The sequence below is a fragment of the Solanum lycopersicum genome, chromosome 7 (assembly GCF_036512215.1).
Source record: "Solanum lycopersicum chromosome 7, SLM_r2.1".
Lineage (NCBI taxonomy): Eukaryota > Viridiplantae > Streptophyta > Magnoliopsida > Solanales > Solanaceae > Solanum > Solanum lycopersicum.
Genome location: NC_090806.1, coordinates 51,605,834 through 51,625,082, shown reverse-complemented (window position 1 = coordinate 51,625,082; position 19,249 = coordinate 51,605,834). Strand labels below are relative to the sequence as shown.

At 37.3% G+C, this 19,249-nt stretch overlaps 1 protein-coding gene across 12 annotated transcripts; it reads right to left on the bottom strand.

Moving 5' to 3' along the window:
* Nucleotides 1–6,984: 6,984 nt before the first annotated feature.
* Nucleotides 6,985–18,911, bottom strand: LOC104648458 (uncharacterized). Of its 12 annotated transcripts, XM_069286896.1 has the most exons (12): nucleotides 18,678–18,911; nucleotides 18,162–18,474; nucleotides 17,541–17,610; nucleotides 16,750–16,820; nucleotides 14,693–16,254; nucleotides 11,294–11,479; nucleotides 10,992–11,056; nucleotides 10,371–10,440; nucleotides 9,580–9,650; nucleotides 9,054–9,157; nucleotides 7,924–7,993; nucleotides 6,985–7,220 (listed from the first exon to the last, which is right to left on the bottom strand). In XM_069286896.1, exons 5-7 carry the CDS (start codon nucleotides 15,792–15,794, stop codon nucleotides 11,034–11,036), a joined length of 1,311 nt encoding a protein of 436 aa, XP_069142997.1. In that variant the 5' UTR covers nucleotides 15,795–16,254; nucleotides 16,750–16,820; nucleotides 17,541–17,610; nucleotides 18,162–18,474; nucleotides 18,678–18,911; the 3' UTR covers nucleotides 6,985–7,220; nucleotides 7,924–7,993; nucleotides 9,054–9,157; nucleotides 9,580–9,650; nucleotides 10,371–10,440; nucleotides 10,992–11,033. The 12 variants fall into 12 exon arrangements, with proteins under 12 accessions (XP_069142997.1, XP_069142999.1, XP_069143000.1 ...); XM_069286898.1 differs by lacking the exon at nucleotides 10,371–10,440; XM_069286899.1 differs by lacking the exon at nucleotides 10,992–11,056.
* Between the last annotated feature and the right edge of the window lie 338 nt (nucleotides 18,912–19,249).

Sequence of the window (19,249 nt, the reverse complement as noted above, 5' to 3'; positions counted from 1 at the left end):
CGCATCTTCATCAGGAAGCTCATTAGTTAACTCTCAATCATCAAGTATCGAATGGCCTGCTAAGAAATCCGCCAATGCCTGTCCCTTCACGGATTTTTGAGGGACGTACACAATCTTAAACTTTTAGAATTGGAGGTACCGTCTTGCTAGTCGGTCACTAAGGACACGTTTTGACATAACAAACTTGATGGGATTTAGTCTATAAATAAGGCGGACAACATGAACTTGGAAATAATGCTTCATCTTATGAATTGAGAAGACAAGTGCCAAGCATAACTTTTTTGGCGAATAATTTAGATCATTCGGCATCATCGTTCTACTTAAGTAATAAAGAGCATTTTCTTTGCCTTCACTATTATCTTGAGCTAACAGGGCTCCTACAGACCTTTCTTGTGCTGAAATGTAGAGTATTAATGGTTTTCTAGGTATAGGAGCTGCCAAAACTAGAGGTTTCGCTAGGTATGATTTGATACTTTTAAATGCATCGCTATATTTTTGGTCCCAATTAAATGGAGCACCTTTCTTCATGAGGTGACTGAATGGTTGACATCTCCCCGCTAGATTTGAGATGAATCTTCTCAAGTAGGCTAACTTTCCTTGGAGACTTTTTAACTCATGAATATTTTGAGGTTCAGGCATCTTTGATATTGCATCGACTTTGGCTTGATCAATTTCTATTCCTCGATGTCTCACAATAAATCCAAGGAACTTGCCAGAATTAACTCCGAAGGCACATTTCAATGGATTTATCCTTAGTTGATATCTTCGGAGTAACTCAAACAGCATTCTTAAGTCTTTCAAATGATCATCCCTCTTTCTCAACTTTACTATCAAATCATCAACGTAACATTCGACATTTTTATGGAGCAAGTCATCAAAGATATTTTGCATAGCCCTTTGATAAGTTGCACCAACATTCTTTAAACCAAATGGCATCACTTTGTAGCAATAAATACCTTTTGGCGGCGATATGCAGTGAGTCTTCATCTTTTGGTGACATGCAAATTTGATTATATCCAGAAGAACCATCCATGAACGACATTGCCTCATAACTAGTGGTGGCGTCAATCATCAACTCCAGAATGGGAAGAGGGAACTCATTTTAGGGCATGCATCATTGAGATATCTAAAGTCAACCCAAATTCAAATTTGACCATTCTTCTTCCTCACAGGAACAATACTTGAAATCCATGTAAGATATTTTACCTCACGAATAAAGCCTGCCTCAATGAGTTTGTTAACTTCATTTTCTATCAAAAACCAAGTCTGGTCTAATACGTCTTTTAGCTTGCTTAATAGCACGAGAACCATTTTTGACTGCCAATTGATGGACCGCTACTCTAAGATTCAATCCATGCATTTCTTTATAACTCCAAGCGAAGTTTCTTCATGAATTTCTAGAAAAACACTCAAGTAAGTTGGCCTTGGGTCTTCATCAGTGCCAAGGTTAACTTCCTTCAAAGGATCTATTGTGATCTTTACTCCTTCTTCAGCAATCTTCATTTGAGGAAAATAATCGTACTAATTTTGGATTGTAACATGATTTGAAGAACCTACACTTTCTTCATCTTCTTGCGCTCTTTGGTGTAAACCACAGTGTGGGTCTTTGCCTTGAGTTCCTCTTCACAGGAAACTACAAATTCCACTCGTCGCCTCATCCTAGAAGGAATCAATCTTCTGAAATCCTTTCGAATCAAATGTGAATTAGGCGTTGTAAACTTTAAAGAACTTCTCAGATTTTTGTTATTCTTCTTCAAAGGACCTAACCTCTTAAACACAGAAGTTCTTGCAGTCACTTCCCCAAGTCGATCAAAGACGGAAGGCCTTTTATTAGGAGGAGTAACGTCATCTTCAAAAGTTATATGATTATTGCTGGCCCTTCTTATGGAAATGCGAATTGGCGACGGTTGGATATAACCTAGGCCTTCACGTGATCGCCTAGTTTTATCTTCTGATGGAAGTTTTCCTAGCGCCGATGTCTCACTGGGTTGTATCCCGCCTTTACAAATAACTTGTAATCATTGGGATCAAAGACTTCTCTTGTGCGTTTTGTAAGGAGAGCCATATTTCGCACTTGATCTTGAGCGATTGACTTTTCTAGCAACTTTGAAGACAAGTTTATTGCATCAATCCCTCTGATTGGAAGATTTAGCCCTCTCAATGCATTTTCTTTAAGGTTAGATGGTTGATCTTGTTCTTTCATCGCTTTTGGAACATAGCAAAGCCTAGAAGTCAGCTTCTTCTTTGAAGACATGATATTCCCTTTATTAAGAATGGGACAAGAGTTTTTAGTGTCAATTTTCACCTTTTCAACATCCGCATCAATTCTTTTGCTTATGATCTTATCATTCTTTACTGATTTGGCGTCACTGGATTTGGCCTTTTTAACAACATAATTTTTCAAATAGAATTTTGCATCAACAAAGTGTGTCCAACTTCGGTGAAAGGATTATCATCTGCAACTATTTTCCTTTCAATTCCACCTTCAAGATATTTCAAACATTGATAGTATGAAGATGAGACAATTCTATTCTGATGTACCCAAGGCCTGCCAAGTAATATATTGTATGATGTCTTTGCATCGATCACATGCATCCATGTGCTTGATCGCAAATCTTCCATGTGGATCTCTAATTTAATAAAGCCTAGGACCTCTGCCCCCTTGATTGAATCCTTGTATCAACATACGACTTTCACTAAGTTCCCAATCGTGATGCCAAGTTCCTTCAATGTGTGGATAGGCAAAATGTTAACTCCAAATCCTTCATCTATTAAGATTCTATTTATCTTATTCTCTAGCACATGACCCACCATATACAAAGGACGATTGTGTAGTGTTTCACCAAATAGAATATCATTATCTGTAAATGTAATTTTAGTATCACATGTATGTGCTTCTTGGGAAGAAGGTTCAATAGATTTTTCAGAAGATGAAAGAGACATCATTGCTGAGATTTCCCTTGTTGCTTTTTCTTCATCACTAGGAGACACTTTTGGTGAGGATTCACTCAATGTTCCTTCTTTTCCAGTAGAAGGAGCCTTCACCATTTCTTCTTTATCAGCATTGAAACATGATGCCTCAACATTGTTTTCATTAGACTTTATGTTGAACGAGCTTGGTAAGAATTCCTCTAAAGTCATAGGACGTCGAGGTTTTTGGTAGTGATGCACTTCTACCTTTTGCCTTTTTGGGCATTTGATTGATTTTCGCTTCTCCAATTTCTTTACCATTTTCCCTTTAAGCGGTTGCTCAGATGATTCTTTCGCAAGCATGGCTTATTGCGTCTTCGCCTAGTTACAAGAATCCAACCTTCATCACCATCTATATCAACTTCCTGATCTAATGACACTTCTTCATGCTTCTTAGAGATATATATTTGGACCGGATCTAGTGAGACAAACATGATAGAGATCTGGTTAGAACTAGCCTTCTCATCATCAAAAACAATTTTCTTTTTGTTAACAAATCGCATCACTCTATCCTTAAAGACAATTTTTAAAGAGGATGACTCACAAGTCTATGATACTTGCAATAATTTGGGTCATCAGCTTTTCCACCTTCATTGGGTCGCTTCATCTATTGCAAATCAATGAGTTTCAACTCAAGCAATTCATCAATAATTTAGAAATGTCAGAATCCAAGAAAGGATACTTTTTTCCTTGCATCTCTCTTAGTGTCGACTTTTGATTTGAACGTGCTTGGATAGTCGTTCTCACATTTTGCTGTATTCCCTCAGTCGCGGTAAACTTTGCAGGCGACACATTTACACTCATAGATTCTTTGTTGTTATTTCTAGACACAAATTTGATCCATGTCTTAGGTTCCTGCTTGTCTCTTCCTTTGCAAGGATTATGGACAATAGTCATATCTTTTACAGCAGAGGACATGCTCAACTCCATATCATGAGCACGAGTAGCTAAATCTTCGAAAGATTTTGGTTTTATTCCTTGCAAGATATAAAGAAGCTCCAGTGCATACCTTGAATACACATTTCAATTGCAGAAGCTTCAATAAGCCTGTCCTTGCAATTTAGGCTCGTATTTCCCCATCGATTTATGAAATCTATAACTGGTTCATCCTTTTTTGGTGAGTATTTGTGATTTATACCATGCTCACTGTATGCCTTGTGCTATGAAGCAATTGAGAAACTCGTGCTTAGTTGCTCCCAACTATCAATAGATTAGGTTCAAGATTCGTGTACCAATCAAAGGCATTTCCTTTTAGAGAGCGTATTGACAAGATAGTCTCCATAGGTTCCATCATTATTACATGTCTCCACGAAGTGCGTGACATGTTGTTTCGGATTTCATTTTCTCTCAAATTGTTGAAATTTGGGAGGTGATAACCAACATGCATTTTAAAGTTATCAATCCTAGTAGTGTATTGCTTAGCATACATATGAGAAGACTTGGTAGAGACTTCATACTTATATTTGATAGTGCCTTCAATAAACTCCTTGAAGCGATCGAGTGGGATCATTCCTTCAGAAGAAACTGACATCTCTTTAACAAACGTGGCTTTCTTGGCAGGATCTTCGATTTTTTGAACCTCAATACCCTTTCCAAGTGCATGGCTCACATATCCATCTAAAAGTACTTCCATTATATCAATCAACTTTTCAATTCGAGACTCTTGATTTTGTACATGCTTTGTCAATCCTTCAACCAACTTCGTCAGATTCGCGAGCTATTCCTCAGGAGAAGAAGCAACAGTCACCATCGCTTGCATGATCATTAGAGATGCAGAAGAATAGCATGGATTATCGCGTAAGTTAATTTTTAGTGGACTCACGTTACGCGATGTACGATGAGATGATTCATAAGTTGAATCATAGTTCTTTCTCTCTTGTGGTAGAGTTCTTAGAACCAGATTGCTTAAGTAGAGTCAATGTCTTCTTGATCTTTTCAGCAACACTAATTCCTTCTTCTAGAGAATTTGCGGAGGAAGATCCTCTTGGAGTTGCAGACCCAAAAACTGGAGTTGATGCAGACGACACTTGAAGTGTTTATTGTCCTAGCATAGCAGCTTTGCTCTTTGTAACAGCTCCAAAACTTCCAAAGGTAACACTCAGAATGTCTTCAACTTCAGTAGAGAACTTGGAGCTAGTGGCGTTGGAGGTAGTTGATTGAGATTTGTTCTTCATGGAAGTCATCTCGATTTTCTTTAAAGCTTGAAAGGTTGAGATGAGAGGTAGAGATTGTCCCACTGTGCGCGCCAGAATTTGTATACAATAAAATTCGCGTTGAGAAAACAATAATCAAGAATGGAAAATTATAGCAACAATCGATTTTATTATTTCAAATACGAGTGTTACAATCTCTATAATTCCTCTGAATTCGCATTTTCAAATATAAATTCAAGGGATTTAAAGCTTGTTCTTGAATCTATGATGAACTTGAACTTGAACTTTATATTGATCTTGACTTTTATTTGAATTCAAGGGCTTCGAGTTTGTTCTTGAATTCGTTGGTCTTGATCTTGATCGTTCTTGAACTTGAATGCTTGAATTCTTAAACTTGTAGCTTTGTAGAGAATTAAATGACGTTTGTACGATGGAGTTTCTCTAGCTTCTTGTTTAGAATTTTCTGTCTCTTTTCTCAATTACGAGGACCCCTATTTATAGTTTTAGAATAGAGGAGTTGCGATTGGAATAGGATTCTGTTCAGCCAATCAGATTTAAGTGACATGAAATTTGAGCTTTATGGAGCAGGTTTGTCATCTTTGACACATGTCATGATTCTATTGGTTTTCTTATTTGACTTGGCATGCCACATAATCTGCACACATGGCGTCTAGATGGGCTCTCGAATGAGATGAGATGGATTTAACAAATTGGGTTTATCCAACGTAGCCCAATTCAATTAATTTAGACTTTAATTAAATCCATATTTATTGGACTTAAATATTTAACTCAATTATATCAATCCACAATATTTATTTGGATTAATATATTTATGAATTCAATATAATCTGAATAATTTTATAAATTTATATTTAATAAATTTTAAATTATTACACCAGTACTAGAAAAATCACCGAATCATCGCTATAACTTCAATTCATAGATATTTTTGCGATAAAATTCAACTACAAATTTTCAAAAATGTACTCACTAATAAGAATATATTTTACCACAAAATATATTAAAAATAATTTTCATATACTTTGAATTGTTTAAATTTATTTTATTATTTTGAAAATAAATATTCTTTTTACGTTAAAGTACTCTTTTTTGAGAAAAAAAAAACAAATAATAATTTACTCATAATTTTATTATTAAAATGAAACATGACCGCTAAAAATGTTGAGAGCTAAAGGCTTTGCCTGAACTTGTTTCACGCAAGAGACGACACCGAGTCACTTTAATTATCCTAGACTCAATGTATTTTACTACTATATCAGAGAAGTTTATTTCAACATGCATGTGTCATCACATCTAAGGTTGTTTTTGTCGTTTTAGTATTCAAATTTGGCCCGTGGCTGTACGGGCCCAACAACTTTAAGGAGTAATTTTATTTGTTATCACGTTTCTACACTATGTCTATCTGACATGTATTGCCGAAACCTTCAAATTACTAACAAATGTCATATATAATTCTACGATTTTACAAAAAATAAGTGAAAATAGACCTTTTCTTGTTAAGTTTTAAATGAGTGTACAAGTTGATTTCACATTTGAACTGCACCTTTTTAGGATCCTTATTAAACAACATTTTCTTATACTTTAACTCCTATAAAAACTTCAGAACTACACCGTGATCAATGAGACTATGAGTCATATACATGATGAGTTTGACTGTTGCAACTCAACAAACTCTTTAAACCAAGGATTATATCAACAAGGTTGAAGAAACTTGTTAATTCGAAAGAGGAAAAACAGAACATAACAAAAGAAAAACAAATTGAGCTCACTGCAAACTACAAAGCACAAGTAGAAAGTGCTTAATAAATGTAAGTTTGTTGTCATTTTGTGAAACTCATCATGGTAAAAGCAAACAAATATAGACCCTGTCTAGAGGAAATATTCATCTCCAATTTGTGAAGGAGAAAATGAAATCTAGTATTTACATTCATTCTAATTGTAACATGTTCTTAGTTATAATGGAATAATGTTTCCAACAACAAATAAAAGTTCACTATAACGCGCACCAAGAGTGACTTAAAATAGTAGTCTCCTCCCAAGCTTGTGCATGAGAAAAAGATAAATTTGTCCGTCTATCTGCAACATTTGATGCAAGACTTAGCTCATATCAATTGTACAGTTGTAACATGTTTACCTTATGTCATTCAAACAGTTAACATCTTGTATCAATGGTATAAATACAAAATTTTACCTTGTGTCATCCAAAAAGTTAGCCTAGAGCGACTGGCTTACTCAATCTAACAAGAACTTGATAGAATAGCGATACCAAATGAATATTGTAGAAGGAATCATCATTGAACAAATGTAAACAAAAACTCGAGAAAAAAAAGAATGTGCATGTAGACAGGATAGTCTTTGATTATCAGTAGGGGCTTGGCATCATGTTTCCTAACATATCTAACATACGAAGATTAAGCAACTCACAACAATGAAAGTCAACTTAAACTTCACAAAAATCATACAACTAACAGGAATACTTGAGAAAGATAACAAATCTTCAAGAATTATTCAGCTAAAAGTGTATTGGTTCATCAAAGTTTTAACTCATTCAACGACCCTTCTTAGAGTACTCCAGTTGAATTCTTTTTAGTATTGTGAATAAGCTGAGAAGGAATACAAAGAATTTAAGGCAACAAAGTTACTAATTTCATTAGAAAATTAGTGATTGAAAAAGATAGTTCAACTAATAAAAAACTACCGAGCTGAATATCTAAACATAAATCTTTTCTTATATTCATACGTAGGAAAGGTAATAAAAATAAATAAAAGACAAACTGACCTGCTGAAAATGTTCAGAATCATATCAACAATATTGCAAGCATTCTCTCCTGATCTTCTTCAGAGTGATACTATTTCAAAGATAACAAAAAGGTAGAGGATCATTTCTCCACACATCATCTATATTCACCTTTTACTCATTTTAATTTAGAAGTACAAACATCATATGACAGAGTTGTTTACAATTGCTTTTGAAGCAAAAGGAAAAATAGATTAAAAAGAAGATCATGAGAGAAAATGTATGAAGCCTGAATGTAAACAAATATTCTTTTATTATGACAGAAAAACTAACATCTATTATAATCACTGTTATTTCCCAATGGATTGGTGGTATTACTCTTTGCTATATCGGTCATTCAAAATATTATTTTGTAATATACAAACACATAAGCAATATATCTTTAACTAACATCTATTATAATTACTGTTATTTCCCAATGAATCGGTGCGTATTACTCTTTGCTCTATCAGTCATTCAAAATACTATTTCTGTAATATACAAACACATAAGAAATATATCTTTAACAAATATAAGTAAATATCACTTTTACACTGTACAAATTGCTGACGTTAAACCATTTCAATAGACATTTAAGTTATCTCAACTTTACTTTGTGGAGGTGAAGATGGGATTTTCAATATATTCAAAGAAAATTGAACATTGAGGTAATATTTGTAATACTTGTGACACGACAAGCAAGCCTAGGATAGTCTGACATGGCTGTAACACAGATTGCATAGAAATTTACCATTCGGGTTGCACAGCCAAGGTACATATTCGATTTTATTCCTACACTATTAATCTGCTCAAAGAAAAAATTATATCATCATTATAGGTAATATTGATTATCATACACGGTCAATATACTTCTGTAATCTCCGATCATTAACCTAATTCATACCATTATTGTAGAAAGAAAATAATGATTGTGGATTAAACGTGATTGATTCCTAAGTTGGAACCTTAGCCCCCAAATATGATTTATTTGGTTCATTAGGGAGAGTAGATTATAACAGTGTTTTTGACGATGTTAGCATTTAAGAAAATTACAACACTATTATGAAAATAATAATGTTTTTTTAGTGTGGTTGAAATAACAATTGTGAAACTCAGAGAGAGGAGCAAGATACCTTTGAAGTGTTCTCCTTTATTCTCTACAATCCTCGTTCTTTGGCTCTGGATCTATGATAAGTCTTTTTCCTTTAAAAGAAAAAACTCTCATGTGTTTATCAACCTGTGAATTCAACATTTGTAAGGTTTAAAAAAAATTATATCAGCAAATGAAGCACTGAGGCTCAAATCTGTAGTAAGTACAACTCGGCGAGAGTGACAGGAATCACCTCAATAGATATAAGAATCACTTTGTCACGACCCAAAAAATGGGTGTGATGGCACTCGTCTTATCCCACCAAGACAAGTCAGCCTAAAACCCAATATCTAACAAAGTGCGGAAGTAAATGACAATCCAACAACAATTCCTATTATGAAACCAAGTCATATTAATCCAATCCCCAAAACCAGGTTATCACGTGCACAAGCCTCTAATGTAAATATTAGAATTGGAACAAAATAGAAGTCTAAAATGAAGTTGTCTTTCAAGTAAAAACAAAATCATAAACTGGAGTAGGAAAGTTCGCTGAAATGACAAGCAGCTACCTCACAACCCTCCACAAGATGCCTCGGAAACGAAAAGAATGACAGATATCAAGAAGATCCAGGCTCGTAACCTACAAAAAAATTTGTAGAAGCAAGGGGTGAGTACCAAACCACGCGGTACCCAACAAGCAAACCTCTAAACACAAGTTAAGTGAACAAAATACGGGTACTCCTTACACCCTATCTAAACCTCCACACTACAGCCTAATAGTTTACAATTTACCAAACACACAACTCAATAACCACACTCTATCAGTTTACACATTCTCAATAACAGCTCAATATTCAACAGTCACAAGCTTCACAGAGAAACAATCACAAGATCAGCAAAGCACGTGTTCAAGTTCATCAATAATAAAATGTGCAATGCCATGAGATGCAATGTCAAATATAGTGATGCATGTCTTTCTTAATGATACACACCCACTGTCTCTCAGTCCGGGACCCATGGGGGACATATCTGTCCATGCATCTATCGCGGCGCATGACACGACCCTCGATAATAGTAACCTTCGCGGCGCACGATACGTCCCTCGAAATGTAATACCCATCACGGCGTGCGATACGACCCTCAAAATGGTACATCCTCTTACCACAACCATCTCTCAGATACAATGCAAATGACATGCTCGAATGAAAATGAGAAGATAACCATTTTGATAACAAGGCACAATTCACAACAAGGAATACAACACCAACAAATAAGCAACAAGTCTCCAAGTCATTCTCAACACTACGCAAGGAAATACACGAATTTCATACACTTAACAAGGGTTTAGAAATCCACTTGCCTTAACCACTCGAATAATCACTCTGGGACTTGAGCCTTCCCTTTCCGTTGAGCTTACAAATCAATGCAATCTATGCAAGTATATATATTCACAATAAGGATTCAGAACTAACAACACTCACACTTTTGTGTGTTCAATCTTGACCTAAAATTTCACCTCAAATTTATAATCAAGTTCGTAATTCTTGATGCCAACTAACATTTCAACTATTATATTTTCCAAGTTTCAAGTCTAAGGTTAAATCATATTTTCTCCAAATACTACAAACCTAATAATCATCATATAGTATAATACACTCAATATCTAATTACCTATCTTAATATATCAAAATTTAATTCTTCATAATTATTATTATTATACTAAACACATAAAACAATACCACTTCGAATAGTTAAACATAATGACTTAACCCTAAAATCTCAACTAATTTAATATTATGAGTTTAATATGTTAATTTCATGAAATTTTCCGCCGAATTGGTTGCTCAATCATCACTGCCACATAATGGAGTCATACTTTGCAAATCTTATACATATATATAACACAATGCATATTCAATTAATGCTAATACTAATTAATGGCAACAATAAATAAATAAGAATAATTATGTTTAACAATTACCTGGACATGTTATGCCACTTCCTTTGTGTTTGCCGGCCGTCGTCAATTCTTCGTTTTCCCTAATTCTTTTTTTCTGAATTATTTAAGTACTAAAAGTGATAGGTTTTACCCACATATTTTATTAAATATAGGCTAAAAGGGTATAGGGTCTTAAATAAATTATCACTTTAGCCCATAAACTATTGTTTAATTAACTTAAGTTAAACAAACATTCAAAAATTCTAAAGAGGAGCTTTTGGGTCATTACATTATCCACCACTAAAAATCATGTTCGTCCTCGAACATAGAGTAAAAGTAATTACCTGAAGCTTCAAAAAGTTGAGGATATCTGGCACGCATGTCAGACTCAGTCTCCCAAGTTGCCTCTCTCACCGATCGGTGCTTCCACTGCACCTTCACTGAAGCAATCTCCTTGGTTCTAAGCTTTCGAACCTGCCTATCCAAAATAGCTATAGGCTCCTCTTTAAATGTCAAGTCTGGACCCAACTCTACAGAATCAAGTGAAAGCACATGAGATTCGTCCGGAATATACTTCCTAAGCATAGAGACATGAAAAATAGGATGTACTGCTGACAAACTAGGTGGCAAGGCCAACTTATAGTCCACCTCTCCCACTCGGCTTAAAATCTCAAAAGGGCCAATGAATCTAGGACTAAGCTTGTGCTTCTTTCCGAACCTCATCACACCCTTCATGGGTGATACTCGGAGCCAAACATGATCACCCTCCATAAACACCAAGGCTCTAACTCTCCGGTCTGTATAACTCTTCTGTCGACTCTGAGCTGTCAATAATCTATACTGAATCATACGGACTTGCTCCATTGCATCTCTCAGCAAGTCTGTATCCAAAGAGTCCATCTCCGCCGAATCAAACCAACCAATCGGAGACCTACACCGCCTTCCATACAACGCCTCAAATGGGGCCATCTGGATACTAGAGTGATAATTGTTATTACAAGCAAACTCCACTAATGGTAAATGGTTATCCCATCTAGCACCAAAATCGATCACACACGCTCGAAGCATATCCAATACCTGAATGGTCCGCTCAGATTGACCATCTGTTTGAGGGTGAAATGCCGTACTCATATCTAACTGAGTACCCAGACTATGTTGTAATGCCTTCCAGAAATGAGAAGTAAATAGTGAACCTCGATCTGATATGATAGAAATAGGAACTCCATGTAGTCGAACAATGTGACTGATATATAGCTCAGCTAACTTTTCTACCGTATACTTCACCCGAACCGGAATGAAGTGGGCAGACTTGGTCAGCCTATCAACAACAACCCAAATAGAGTCATAACCACCCACTGTGGTAGGCAAACCCACAACAAAGTCCATAGTAATCCACTCCCACGTCCAAGTAAGAATAGGCATCCTTTGAGATACACCCCCAGGCCACTGGTGCTCACACTTGACCAACTGGCAAGTCAAACACCTCAAAACAAAGTCTGTAATATCTCTCTTCATCCCACACCACCAGTAATGCTGACTCAGATCATGATACATTTTCGCCTCTCCCGGATGAATAGAATATCGAGAACAATGGGCCTCCTCAAGGATCAATCTAATCAAATCGCCTGTCTTGGGCACACAAATCCTGCCTCCGATCCTCAAGACACCATCAGAATCAAGGACAACCTCCTTAGCTTCCCCTCTCAATACTTTGTCTCGAATGAGACATAATTTTTCGTCATCAAACTGGTGTGCACGAATCTGCTTGACTAAAGAAGATCGAGCCTCAATAAAAGCAATCATCCCATCACTCTCCTCTGAGATCTGTAATCGGACAAGACTGTTAGCTAACAATTGAACATCTCTAGCCAATGGTCTTTCCTCAACACTAAGAGATGCAAGACTCCCCATGCTATGAGTCTTCCTACTCAAAGCATCGGCCACAACATTGGCCTTCCCCGGATGATACAAAATGGTCACATCATAGTCCTTCAGCAACTCAAGCCATCTTCGTTGCCTCAAGTTCAAATCCCTCTGGCTAAAGATATACTTGAAGACTCCGATGATCAGTGAAGATCTCACAATGCACTCCATACAAATAATGACGCCATAACTTAAGTACAAATACCACAGCCGGCAACTCCAAATCATGAGTAGGGTAGTTCTTCTCATGGGATTTCAACTTCCTAGAAGCATAAGCAATCACTTTCCCCTTCTGCATCAACACACCACCCAAACCAACTCCTGAAGCATCACAATACACAGTAAAGTCTACACCCTCCTCAGGTAGAGTCAACACAGGAGCAGAAGTCAACAAAGTCTTGAGCTTTTGAAATCTCTCCTCACACTCATCAGAGCACTGAAAACTCACATCATGTCGAGTCAATCTAGTCAATGGAGCTGCACTAGTAGAGAAACTCTGAACAAATCGTCGATAATAGCCTGCCAATCCCACAAAACTCCTAATCTCAGTAGGTGAAGTAGGTCGCGTCCAGTATCTAACTGCCTCAATCTTGGCCGAATCTACTCTAATACCCTCCTTAGACACCACATGTCCTAAGAATGCCACAGAAGTAAGCCAAAACTCACACTTTGAGAACTTGACATACAACATCTCTTCTCTCAACCTCTGAAGTACAATCCTCAAGTGTCGGACATGGTCCTCCTTAGTCTTGGAGTAAACCAAGATGTCATCGATAAAAACAATCACAAAAGAATCAAGGTATGGTCGAAACACCCCATTCATCAACTCCATGAATGCTGCAGGGGCATTATTCAATCCGCAGGACATCACTAGGAACTCATAATGCCCATACCGAGTTCAAAAAGCTGTCTTAGGGATATCTGATGCCCTAATCTTCAACTGATGATACCCAGACCTCAAATGAATCTTAGAGAACAATGATGCTCCCTGTAACTGATCAGATAAGTCATCAATACGCGGAAGACGATACTTATTCTTCACTGTTACCTTGTTCAACTGTCTGTAATCAATACATATTCTCATAGTCCCATCCTTCTTCTTCACAAATAATACATGTGCACCCCAAGGTGACACACTAGGGTGAATAAAACCCTTACTCAATAAATCCTGCAACAGATCCTTCAATTCTTTCAACTCTGCTGGAGCCATACGGTATGGAGGGATAGAAATAGGCTTAGTGCCTGTCTCCAAAACAATAGCAAAATCGATATCCCTATCGGGAGGAACACCTGGAAGATCAGAAGGAAATACATCGAGAAACTCCTGAACCACGGGAATAGAGTCCAGGGGAGGTGGTTCAACACTAGTATCCCGAATAAACGCTAAGTAAGACAAACACCCCCTCTCCACCATTCTCTGAGCACGAATAAAAAAGATAATCTTGCTAGGATAAGAGTCACTAACACTCTTCCACTCAACCCTCGAAACACCAGGCATTGCTAAAGTCACAGTCTTAGCATTACAATCAAGGACAGCGTGATAAGGAGAAAGCCAATCCATACCCAAGATAACATCAAAGTCAACCATCTCCGGAATGATTAAGTCTACCCAAGTGTCATACCCAGCTAAAGAAACAAGAAAGGATCGATACACTCGATCCACCACTAAGGGCTTGCCCACGGGTGTAGAAACGCGAATAGGTACAGTCATGCTATCACATATCATATCAAATTTAGCAGCAAAATACGTAGACACATAAGAGAATGTAGATCTGGATCAAACAACACAGACGCAGGTCAATGGAATACTGGGATAATACCTGTAATAACAGCATCAAAGGTCTCCGCCTCAGGTCTCCCGGGGAAAGCATAGCAGTGGCCTCCTCGTCTACCTCCATCCTGGGTGGTACCTCTACCCCCACTCTGCTGAGCTGCAACACCACTACTAGAAACTCTATCACCTCTACTTGACTGAGCTCTGCCACGACCTCTACCCTGTGGTGCTGATGGTCTAGTCTGAAATGAAGAATTAGGTCGAGGCCCACCACGACCCCTTTGTGAAGTACACTGCCGCATTAGATGATCGGGATCTCCACAAGTAAAATAAAATTTCTGACCTGGGAACTGTTGTGTGGACCCTGAAAACCCACTATAATTTCCTCGCCCTGTAGGTCGCTGCTGTGAACCGTACGAGCCCTGACCTGGGCCGTAAGAACCCCTAGATGTCTGGCCACCCTCAAATGTCGGCATAGATGCATGAATAGGTCCCAGCTGCTGAAAAGAACCACTCACTCTTTGTGATCCCCTACCTCCAGATGAGGCACCCTGAAACTGACCTGATATACGAGCTTTTTTAGGGTTCCCAAACTCCTCTCTCTCCATCAATTCCGCCTCTTTGGCGGCGCTCACAATGGACTGGAAAGAAGTCCCCTCCCTAGATGTTCGAAACACAGCTGACCTAATAAAGAAAGTCAATCCCCTCACAAATCTGTGGATCCTCTCTGTCTCATTTGGAATAATGGCTAACGCATGCCTAGTCAACTGGCAAAAATGCGCCTCATACTCTATAACCGATAAACCATCCTGTCTCAGACTCTCAAACCTCAAGCGACTCTCCTCTCTCACGCTCCATGGGATAAAACGATCTTGGAATGCACTAGCAAACTGCTTCCAAGTCACTGGAGGATATCCAGTTGGCAAAACCCCCGAATAAGTCCTCCACCAGTCTCTTTCTGGTCCACGAAGCTGGAGTGTAGCATATCGAACCCCATATGACTCAGCTAATCCAACCACCTCTAGTAACTCTCGGCAGGTAGTTAGAAACTCATGGGCGTCCTCGCTCTTCTCACCCTGAAACTGAGGTGGGTCCATCTTTCGAAATCTCTCATACCTACGCTGCTCATCCTCTGTCAGAATAACCATCGATGCAACTTGACCCCCAACTGCTGGTGCAACATCATTCTGAACCGCGGGATCTACTGGTAGTTGCCCCACCGCATCCTGAACAACTGGAGCTTGTTGCTGCTCTTGGGTCTGAGCCCCCTCTCTAGTACGAGAGTCATGTGGTGTGGTAGTCGCACCACCACCCTGAGAAAATCCCTATCACACTTAACACCCTCAATAGTGTATCCTGAAGCAAAGGTGTGACTACAGGATATGGAGGAACCTGGTCCTCCCTGCTATCAATCTAAGGTTCTGCAGAGACCTCTTTAGCAGGACCTCTCACTGGTGCTGCTCCACGTCCACGACCTCTGGCTACTGTCGTACTACTAGCACGACCTCTAGCTCGAGATCTACCCCTACCCCTAGCTGGGGCCTCAACAACTGCCTCGGGAAGTGCCTCCCCTCTACCACCAGTAACATTAGTTCTAGTCCTCGTCATCTGTCAAAAAAGTATACAACAAATCAGTACTAACGAAGGTAACTACGCACGATGATAAAGAATGAACAAAAGGAAGTTTCCTAGTAATCTTTATAGCCTCTCAGAGATGAGTACAGACGTCTCCGTACTGATCCTTGAGACTCTACGTAGACTCGGCTTGAATACACGTGATACCTATGAACCTGGAGCTCTGATACCATTTTTTCACGACCCAAAAAATGGATGTGATGGCACTCGTCTTATCCCACCAAGACAAGTCAGCCTAAAACACAATATCTAACAAAGTGCGGAAGTAAATGACAATCCAACAACAATTCCTATTATGAAACCAAGTCATATTAATCCAATCCCCAAAACCAGGTTATCACGTGCACAAGCCTCTAATGTAAATATTAGAATTGGAACAAAATAGAAGTCTAAAATGAAGTTGTCTTTCAAGTAAAAACAAAATCATAAACTGGAGTAGGAAAGTTTGCTGAGATGACAAGCAGCTACCTCACAACCCTCCACAAGATGCCTCGGAAACGAAAAGAATGACAGATATCAAGAAGATCCAGGCTCGTAACCTACAAAAAAATTTGTAGAAGCAAGGGGTGAGTACCAAACCACGCGGTACCCAACAAGCAAACCTCTAAACACAAGTTAAGTGAACAAAATACGGGTACTCCTTACACCCTATCTAAACCTCCACACTACAGCCTAATAGTTTACAGTTTACCAAACACACAACTCAATAACCACACTCTATCAGTTTACACATTCTCAATAACAGCTCAATATTCAACAGTCACAAGCTTCACAGAGAAACAATCACAAGATCAGCAAAGCACGTGTTCAAGTTCATCAATAATAAAATGTGCAATGCCATGAGATGCAATGTCAAATATAGTGATGCATGTCTTTCTTAACGATACACACCCGCTATCTCTCAGTTCGGGACCCATGAGGGACATATCTATCGATGCATCTGTCGCGGTGCACGACACTACCCTCGATAATAGTAGCCTTCGCGGCGCGCGATAAGGCCCTCGAAATGTAATATCCATCGCGGCGCGCGATACGACTCTCGAAATGGGGCATCCTCTTACCACAACCATGTCTCAGATACAATGCAAATGAGATGCTCGAATGAAAATGAGAAGATAACCATTTTGATAACAAAGCACAATTCACAACAAGGAATACAACACCAACAAATAAGCAACAAGTCTCCAAGTCATTCTCAACACTACGCAAGGAAATACACGAATTTCATATGCTTAACAAGGGTTTAGAAATCCACTTGCCTTAACCACTCGAATAATCACTCTGGGACTTGAGCCTTCTCTTTCCGTTGAGCTTCCAAATCAATGCAATCTATGCAAGTTTATATATTCACAATAAGGTTTCAGAACTAACAACACTCACACTTTTGTGTGTTTAATCTTGACCTAAAATTTCACCTCAAATTTATAATCAAGATCGTAATTCTTGATGCCAACTAACATTTCAACTATTATATTTTCCAAGTTTCAAGTCTAAGGTTAAATCATATTTTCTCCAAATACTACAAACCCAATAATTATCATATAGTATAATACACTCAATATCTAATTACCTATCTTAATATATCAAAATTTAATTCATCATAATTATTATTATTATACTAAACACATAAAACAATACCACTTCGAATAGTTAAACATAATGACTTAACCCTAAAATCTCAACTTATTTAATATCATGAGTTTAATATGTTAATTTCATGAAATTTTCCGCCGAATTGGTTGCTCAATCATCACTGCCACATAATGGAGTCATACTTTGCAAATCTTATACATATATATAACACAATGCATATTCAATTAATGCTAATACTAATTAACGGCAACAATAAATAAATAAGAATAATTATGTTTAACAATTACCTGGACACGTTATGCCTCTTCCTTTGTGTTTGTCGGCCGTCGTCAGTTCTTCGTTTTCCCTAATTCTTTTTTTCTGAATTATTTAAGTACTAAAAGTGATAGGTTTTACCCACATATTTTATTAAATATAGGCTAAAAGGGTATAGGGTCTTAAATAAATTATCACTTTAGCCCATAAACTATTGTTTAATTAACTTAAGTTAAACAAATATTCAAAAATTCTAAAGAGGAGCTTTTGGGTCATTACACACTTGCAGGGTCACCTTCCATCCAAGTTGCCCAACCAATATATTTGTTCAATTTCTCTCCTTCACTATCAATTTGGTCAAAGAAAGAAGAAAATCATCATCATAACGTTGAAATTTTCGCAACAATTATTATTAGGAGTAATACTACTACTAATGAATCTGCACTTTAGGATTGAAAATTCTATAGAATAATCAAAGATTAAGGGATTGCGTTAAAATGTTTAAATGCAAAATATTTATGTTTCTAGAGATGAAGCAACAATAGTACCTTCCAACTTTCTCCTCTACTCTCGGCTATATCTCGTTCTTTCGACTTTGATTTGTGTCGTGTGATGAAGGGAGTCGAAGAGGAAAAATAATTTTTCTTTCTCTTTAAGTGGAAAGATGTAGAAGTTGCAGGAAATTTTTGTTTGTCTGGAGAAAGATAAGAAGCCGATCGACAAGAATTTGACAGTTGTAAAGTTATATTGCAATAGAGAAGTCAAAAACCTAAAAGAAATTTTTGATGAAAGACGTTAGTGCCTGAGTCAAATATTCGAAGAAAAATATGCATACATTATGCTTAATAATTAAAATTTTAATTTTTTAAATTAATATATTTGTTTGTGTTTTATAACTTTTAAAAGTCCTTTTATATAAAACTATACGCTAACGAAAAAATAGTTTTATAACTCCTTAGTCTTCATTATACTACTATATAAACTGTGTTGATAACCTTTTATTTTATCACTAGTTATTATAAACTAAATAAAAATCAAAAAATAAATAATTAGAATTTTCTTAAATAATTATGTCACATTAAAATATAATTTTTAACTGTTCACATAATTTTTTCGCCTT